This window comes from Oryx dammah, unplaced genomic scaffold (assembly GCF_014754425.2).
Source record: "Oryx dammah isolate SB20612 unplaced genomic scaffold, SCBI_Odam_1.1 HiC_scaffold_16, whole genome shotgun sequence".
In the NCBI taxonomy this organism is placed as follows: Eukaryota; Metazoa; Chordata; class Mammalia; order Artiodactyla; family Bovidae; genus Oryx; species Oryx dammah.
The window spans coordinates 34,539,192-34,547,792 of NW_024070200.1; the positions used below are offsets into that span (position 1 = coordinate 34,539,192).

Genomic DNA, 8,601 nt, shown 5'->3' on the forward strand with positions numbered 1-8,601 from the left:
CAAATGACTATCTGTTTCATTGCAATCTATTAAAAATTCATTGTTTTCCAGTGATTTACACTGCCACATTTATTCTTAAATTGAGCCTCGTATGGAATTCCAATTGTTCCTTTGTTTTTATGTCCTACCCAGGCCAATGGCATGTGGTTCTCAGGTACCTAAGGGGGCATCTCTGGTAGGGTGGAGAGCAAGGAACCTTACTCTGGGAAGAGGTAGGTCCCTCCATCCCTCCCCAGGCTGTGGATAGAGGAAACACAGAGAAATGGATGGCTTGGAGGAGGAGAGAGGCTCCTGCTGACCCCAGGACAGTGGGAATAGGGATTCACTTGTCCTGAGAAAGAGAACCCATCTTCCTCGACAAAGCTCACCCTCATTCCTGGCACACTTTGTTGTACACAAATAATGTTTAATGAACACATTAGAAATCAGTTATTGCCACTCTAGACGAGGATGTTTATTAAGGCTCTGGGAACTGCCCTGGAGCTGGGCTCTGCCCCAGAGAAGGAGAGTCAGTCTCGTGGGATGTCACTCTGGTCTCCACTCTTGGAAGCGTCTCATTGTTCTCCTTATCCAGGGCAGGAAGCTGGAAATTCTGGTGAAGACTGCTGGAGGGGTCCCCATCCCGTCTCCGTAGGAGACAATGCCCTGGGCCATGTTGCTACACACGAGGGGGCCACCAGAGTCCCCCTACAGGCAGAGGAGGAAAGGGACACTCAGTTTTCCAGGACTCCCCACTCCTGCTGCCCTCTCCCAACCCTCAGAGAAGACGGGGGTTGAGGGGAGCTCCTTCCAGGGCTGGCTGTGTGTGAGATGGGAGGATGGTGGGGTGCAGAAGAAAAGCTTCTGAATTTTCCCGTTGCTGGACTTCAGCCCTGAGTGTGGTTACTTCTCCAGCCCAACGCAGGTCACAGTACCTCACCGGCCCCAGGAAAACACTGCACGTAAACATTCTGTGTGTCTGGTACTTCTCCTATTCTCCCAGAGACTGGATGGATGGGGAAAAGCCCCCCCCTCCACCCCCGACATCCCTCTGATCTAGGCCCCAGACTGCAGCCATGGGAATGTGGTCTGTCCCACTGCCCAGTCTGCCCAGGGTCCCCTGTCAGTGTTGGCAGATGCTGTGATCTTACCCGAAAGACAGACTTCCTCTGTCTCGAGTCCCCCACACAAATCTCTGTCCGGCCATTGTATGACATGAAGCGTCTGCTGCACACCCTATCCCTCTGCACCCTCAGCCGCACATACTGGAGCGTGTCTGTTCTTGTGTTCAGGCCAGTCAGGCCCCAGCCAGCCACGGTGCACTGGGTCCCAGGTCTCAGCCTGTTGTGAGTCTGAGGCAGAGGCACCGGCCTCACAAATTGATTACGCTGGACTCTGTTCACCAGCTGACAAGAAGCGTGCAGGCACTCAGGGACTGTCTATTCTATGTCTATTCTACACTCACCCCTTGTCTGCCACTGCCCTGGGAGTCTGCCCAGCTTCCCCGCCTCCCTGATTCCAGGACACAGGAAGCCCCCCAGGCTGGGAACGAGCCGCCCAGCTGAAGAACCAGAGGGTCGGTACCTGCAGTAACATGATGTCATTCCTGTTGTTCTGCTGCATATGTCTGGGGTAGGGGATGGATCTGAGCACAGGGATGTGCTGCTGGCTGCTTTCCAATGTCCTGATGTTGTGGGCCCCCAGGATGACATTTATTTGGCTGCAATGAAAGAGAGCCTAGAGATAAGGTTTGAACCACAGGAACTGTGGTCCACAATACAAATCAAGTGACTACCCAGGGTTGCCAGACCTCAACCAAGGGAACTGAGAGACAGGATGGCTCTGGGACCGAACTTTGTGCCCTAGGTCTCCCCAGCCTTGAGCTGGAGGTGGTGGAGGACATAGTGATTTTGAATTTTGCCTCCCCAACTAGGGATTGCAAAAATACCTTGAAGTCATAATCTGAGCCCCAGTGCATACATCTCATCTCCCCCGTCTTGTTCTTTTTGATCAGATCCTCTCGCATTCACACTGGCCTGCTTCTTGTCCCACAGGCTCTATCTACATGGTCTTTTTTATTTCACCCATTCAATCTAGATCCCTGCTTTCAGTGACTTCTCTCATGAACTCTTCTGGACCTGCTTTCCTGGTGCCCAGAAGTCCCTTAAGTCCTCACCTTCCCAAGCAGTGAGCTGCTGTCATCACGAAGTCTTCACGCACCAGGAACCCCCCACAAGCTTTCCGACCTACTGGAGTTTGGATCTGAAGAAATGCCATGTAGGGGCAGGAATGGGGCCTGGCCTCTCGGCCTCCGATGATCTGCCCTGGAAGGAAGCACTAGGATTATCTCTGCACTGGCAGGTGTGTGGACATCAGCTTGGTGGCTCCAGAAAGGCTGGAAGTTGGGGAGCAGGAGAGATGAGCAGGGGCAGGGTGAGCTGGTAGTTGGTGAGAATGGGGTCTGCAGGGCACAGAACTGGGGGAGGTGCCAGGATCCTGCAAAAAGTGCCGCTGGCTCTCCATCCAGCCTCAGCGCCCTCCCACCTGCCCGGAAGGTGGGGCCAGCTGTGGCCTCCCTCACAGGAGGGTTTCTCTGCTGTGGGGATGGCGCACCCAGAGCCCTTTGGTGCCCCCTCTCCCTGAAGTTCTGTGGCACTTTCTTCCTCAGGGAACTTTCCAGATCCCTATGAAGTCCGGCTCATAAATTTAAGGATCTAGAGATGAGCTGATGGGCCCATTATCGCTATATCTTGATCCCCTAGGCTCTGACACAGGGGCTGCAACTGAGTTCAGAGAACACATTTATATAGCAGGTAGTATATGCCAGGGTGGTTCTGAGAGCTTTATGTACACTACATTACTTAACTCTCATGACGACTCTCCAGGTAGGCCTGATATAATTCCTGCCCTCTGAATCTGAAGCTGGAAACTGTGGACTCATGCAAGCTGCCCAGTGATACAGGGCTAGCAAGTGTCTGGGCAGTCTGCCTTCAGAGTCTATCGGGTGGAGTTGGGCCCCTGAGGGTAGGAACGGTCACTCACCTGCCCGAGCCCTGGGGGACAGGAGAAAGGCGATGAGGACCAGCAGCGGCCGCATCTTCCAGGCAAGGCTGCCCAGTCAGTTGCTGCCCCTACTGCCTCCTGCCAGATTTTGAGCCCCTGGGAGAGGAAGGAAAGGTGAAGGTGGGGGTTTGAGGTGGGGGTGGGGGCTCGAGAATTCACAGTCTCATTCTCCTACTGCCATGATAAGTTTCATCACCCAGAGCTTCCCAAGAGGCTTGCCCACCAACTGCCAGGGACCTGGGGGAAGGCAGTAACCGAAGCCTTCAGTGCAATAGCCCGCACAGCTGCTGAGTCAGTGCCGGCCACAGAAATGGGAACCCAGGGCGCCAGGGGTGGGGGCTGGGTGTGCCAGAACCCCAAACCCACCAAATTCAATAATGTCCTCACAAGCATCAAGGCTGGGACCTGTCTACTTCCTCCTCCTCCCTCAGGGAATGGAACCTGCATGTCTTCACCCCCTGGTCCTGAGCCCCACCCAGACCCTGGCTGCTCCCACATCTTTCTAGAAGTTGTCAAGCATACTGAGCAGCTCTGTTCCTGAGTGGGTGGAGGGCACTGCCAGGGAAAGGAAAGGGAAGAATGAGGCTCGGCACTGACCATTTCTCTCTCAGGTCACTTGAGCCCCCAACAAACTCTCAGCGCATCACGACACTGGGGACGGCTTCTGTTTTTCTGCTTCCTACTGAGGTGAATGTTTTTGTGTCCCAGAAGCTTCCCTGCCTGCAGAAAAGGCCCAGTGACTTGATTTTGTTGACAGCCATCAGACCCTGTGGAAAAACACCTCAGATCCTATTCATCCATGATAGACCCACCAACCTAAACCCATCTCTGCTTCACGGGTGCTGGCGCCTAAGAAGGAGGCAGCTCACTGCTGTGCTCCCTGTGACACACGAAGAAGTGGACATTCATCACTGAGAGACCAGGAGGGGAGAGTTCTGTAGAGTAACAGGGGCTGCCAGACACTCTTAAAATACTTGGGAGACTCTGTGTTGCCTCAGAAAGCACTACAGAATGGTTAAAGTTTTGCAAAAATGTCAGAATTGAATTCTAATACAATTCTCAACCTTTTGTGGATTGTTTTAAGACCACTTGAAAATGTTATGAAAGGTAAAGTTCTTCTCTGCATGTATAAATACCTGTAGGTTATCACTTATTCCCAAAGCTGCAAAGAACTTAATCCTTTCTCTAATGCATGGTTTATGCTTGCAACCTCATGAAATTTCTTTATGCATCTAAAAAGTAATATGCAGAAAACAGGAGGGAAAAAGTAAAAATTAGAATAACAGCTTTATTAGGGCCTTAGCATCTGAGTAATTGAAAATCATTGTTACTTACATTTTTTCAGCACTTCATGTTATTTTAGAAACTTTAACGTAATTGTTTTTTTTTTAAAGGAAAGATAAAGAATAGCATGAAAAGAAATGGGAGTCAAATATATATAAGCATCTGAATGAAGATGTGCATAGGGGATTTCATTCACAATGACTAGGGTTTTATGCCAATCTTTGCTCCAAAAACTACCAAAACAAACCTGTTTAAAATGTCTAAAAACCTGAAAAGCCTTGAAGAACTGCCAATGCAGATGTGACTCAGGCCACAACTGAAGGAATAACAAGCGTCCAGTTAGATAATTATTATCATTCTGCATAAATTTTCTGAACCCACAAAATTTGAACTTCTGTTTTTGTTTTTTGAACTTCTGTGTTAATGAGCATATAATGTGAGGGGTTTAGAATTAAAGACCAAGACCCTCACAAGTAGTCTAATCAGGACCCCCACCATGATAAGCTGGGAATTAAAAGTCTACATACTCAAAGTAACAAAAAAAGAGTTAATGGGCTATTCCTTGCATGTAATAGCATGAAAGATGGTATTATCTAGATTTTCACAGCCTCTCATACCTTGAACTTCCTTCCATTAATGTGGTTACAGACTGTTTCCCAAAGTACCTGGCAAAATCAAATACAAATGTAGAGGAAATTCACTTAATTTCAGTGTTTGAATTACACCTAAATATTGTTTTTCAAATGTAATAAGTATATAGTCAAATATGAAAAGATGAACAAGCAAACAAATACAGGATACCATGACTAAGAAACAATAGATAATAATAGAGAAAAAAACTTTAATTATTGGGATAATGTTATTAGCAAAATAAAATACAGATTGCAAAACAATTGGCTGAAATAAAAGCTAGCTTTAAACACACTCCAGGGAACATTAATCTTAAAAAATGACACAACATCTGAAAAAGAGCTAAATACAACTTCTAAAAGCAAAAAATATGAAAAAGACAAAGTCAAAGTCACAGTGAATAAAGTTAATAACATATTAGACAAAGATGGGAAGAGAATAACTAACCTGAAAGAGCTCAGAAAGAATTGTCCAGAATGGAGCACAGACAGGCATAAAGATAAAAATATAGAAAATAGAATTAGGAGGTCGAACGTATGTTGAATTAGAAAATCAAGAAAGCAAAGGGAAAAAAGTAATATATAATGACATACTAGCTGAGATTATTTTTTAAGATGATGACAAAAATGCAGTTAGAGGTTATAAAAAGATAAATAAATCTTAACCAGAATACAAAAAAATAAATTGATACTTAGAAATCAATATTATAAAGTATTGGCAGAAAATTTAAGGGCAAGTAGATTAAGATACAGAGAAGAAAATGGCACCCCACTCCAGTACTCTTGCCTGGAAAATCCCATGGACGGAGGAGCCTGGTGGGCTGCAGTTCATGGGGTTGTGAAGAGTCCGACAGGACTGAATGACTTCACTTTCACTTTTCACTTTCATGCATTGGAGAAGGAAATGGCAACCCATTCCAGTGTTCTTGCCTGGAGAATTCCAGGGACGGAGGAGCCTTGTGGACTGCCGTCTATGGGGTCGCACAGAGTCGGGCACGACTGAAGTGATGCAGCAGCAGCAGCAGATTAAGATATGGAGAAGGCAATGGCACCCCACTCCAGTACTCTTGCCTGGAAAATCCCATGGACGGAGGAGCCTGGTAGGCTGCAGTCCACGGGGTCACACAGAGTTGGACATGACTGAGCGACTTCACTTTCACTTTTCACTTTCATGCATTGGAGAAGGAAATGGCAACCCACTCCAGTGTTCTTGCCTAGAGAATCCCAGGGATAGGGGAGCCTGGTGGGCTGCCGTCTATGGGGTCGCACAGAGCTGGACACGACTGAAGTGACTTAGCAGCAGCAGCAGCAGATTAAGATAAACAGATTAAACACTTTCAAATGAATGGCAGGTCAAAGGCTGAATTTTCAACAACAGCGGTGAGTGGATGCTCCCCAGGAAGAAACATCTTCATATCATTTGTGAAGATTTTAAAACTTATCCTATAATTTGATTAGTAATGATATAGATTAGTAATGGGCTTCCCTTGTGGTTCAGCTGGAAAAGATCTGCTTGCAATGAGGGAGAGCTGGGTTGAATCTCTGGGTTGGGAGCCCCTTGAGGAGGGAAAGGCTATCCACTTCAGTATTCTGGCCTGGAGAGTTCCATGGACTGTATAGTCCATGGTGTCGCAAAGAGTCAGACATGACTGAGCAACTGTCACTTTCATTTCACTTCAGTGATATAGAAGTTATGAATAGCTAATGAAAAAATGAATACATAATGAACATCTTACCCAACAAAAGCAGATTACACACTTGAAAAGTACATGCAGATGTTGACCATAGATTAAGCCATAGATTAGGTCTCAAAAGTGCTTAAAGGATTTAAATGATATATCATATTTAATATGCCACAATGAGTTTAAACTATAATTTCATGACAAGAATATGAGTAGGAAATCCTTATATCTTAAAAAGTAAGGGAAGAGTCTGCTAAATACAGTGGTTCCTTGAACAACAAGTGTTTGAACTGAACAGGTCTACTTATACACTGATTTTTTTCAATAGTAAATAATAGACTACTGAGGTATCAATGATTGGTTGCAAAACCACAGAACATGAGGGCCAACTATAGGTTAGTTATACGTGGATTTTCTACCAGGTGAAGCGTCAGTGCCCCTTATCTCCTATGCTGTTCGAGGGTCAACTGGAAACCATGAGTAAAATCAAAATGAAAACAAAAAATATCAAAATGATTGATAATGATGAAATTAATTTATAGTAAAATTTGTTAGGTATACAGAATAAAGATGAAACTTGACCATTCAAGACTATGCCTCAAATTAATTAATTGCAAGGTAAAAAATTAAACCTTTGAATATAGGAGAATTTCTTTATACACTCATCACTGTAAAAACAATTTTATACAGATATAAGAAGCACTAACTCACAAAGAGTCGGACATGACTGAGTGACTGAACTGAACTGAACTGAACCATCAATAATAATGGATGAGTTGATCTACATTAAAAAAATTTGGGGTGTACATAAATAAAGATGAAATTCTGATTACCAGAGACACTATTGAGATAGTGAAAAGTACAGCCACATGGTGGGAGAACTAAGAAAGAATTTTTATCTGGGAGATATATAAATATATATATATATATGTATCATATCTATATTAACTTCTAGGTCACTGAGAAGCCAGTAATTTTGTAAATAAATGGTAAAGAATCTGCCTTCCAATGCAGGAGACACAAGAGACATAGGTTCAAATAAAAAAGAGAGAGACATGGGTTCAATCCCTGGGTAAAGAAGATCCCCTGGAAAAAGAAATGGCAAACCACTCCAATTCTTGTATGGAAAATTCCATAGACAGAGGAACCTGGTGGGTGGCAGGCAGTCCATAGGATTACGAGTCAGACACGGCTGAGGGACTGAACAACAACACATGAAACTGACAAATCCTTAGTAACTTAATGAAACATACTCAAGAAGTTTGAATTTTCCCGTAAATGTTAAATAATTTGTTTCAGTTTTCAAAAATAGTCCATCAAGGACAGCCCCAGGCTCACAGGGATTCACTGGAAATCTGTGAAAAAAAGTTCCAAGGAGGATAAGCAATTTCTGCTGGCAAGGAGATGCTAAACATCTCCGTTATGAGACTAGCAAAACCTAGATGCCAAACCCAGTGATGACAATATAGGAGAGGAACATTATGGGCTAATGTTATTCCAGTATTGATGTAAGTCAAATTGATCAATAAGCAAAAATATTAGATCATTTCTAATTTGGGTTTTTCTGAGGATGAGTGATTGAGCCATGAAATCAAAAGATGCTTACTTCTTGGAAGAAAAATTATGACCAACCTAGATACTATATTCAAAAGCAGAGACATTACTTTGCCAACAAAGGTTGGCCTAGTCCAGGCTATGGTTTTTCCAGTGGTCATGTATGGATGTGAGAGTTGGACTGTGAAGAAGACTGAGCACCAAAGAATTGATGCTTTTGAACTGTGGTGTTGGAGAAGACTCTTGAGAGTCCCTTGGACTGCAAGGAGATCCAACCAGTCCATCCTAAAGGAGAGCAGTCCTGGGTGTTCTTTGGAAGGACTGATGCTAAAGCTGAAACTCCAATACTTTGGCCACCTCATGCGAAGAGTTGACTCATTGGAAAAGACTGATGCTGGGAGGGATTGGGG

General features: G+C 44.8%; 1 protein-coding gene across 1 annotated transcript; it reads right to left on the bottom strand.

The window, feature by feature from the left end:
• Positions 1-425: 425 nt before the first annotated feature.
• LOC120875430 (cathepsin G-like) lies at positions 426-3,115 on the bottom strand. The gene is made up of 5 exons (XM_040257208.1): positions 3,022-3,115; positions 2,156-2,303; positions 1,564-1,699; positions 1,131-1,385; positions 426-687 (listed from the first exon to the last, which is right to left on the bottom strand). Exons 1-5 carry the CDS (start codon positions 3,074-3,076, stop codon positions 526-528), a joined length of 756 nt encoding a protein of 251 aa, XP_040113142.1. The 5' UTR covers positions 3,077-3,115; the 3' UTR covers positions 426-525.
• Positions 3,116-8,601: the final 5,486 nt, after the last annotated feature.

Excerpts from the sequence above, each read along its gene's own strand:
- LOC120875430 (XM_040257208.1), bottom strand. The coding sequence starts at position 3,076 with ATGCGGCCGCTGCTGGTCCTCATCGCCTTTCTCCTGTCCCCCAGGGCT. Across the intron at positions 2,304-3,021 it reads GTCCCCCAGGGCTCGGGCAG|GGCAGATCATCGGAGGCCGA; the intron begins GTGAGTGACCGT and ends GCTTCCTTCCAG. Across the intron at positions 688-1,130 it reads AGAGGAAGTCTGTCTTTCGG|GGGGACTCTGGTGGCCCCCT; the intron begins GTAAGATCACAG and ends CTCTGCCTGTAG.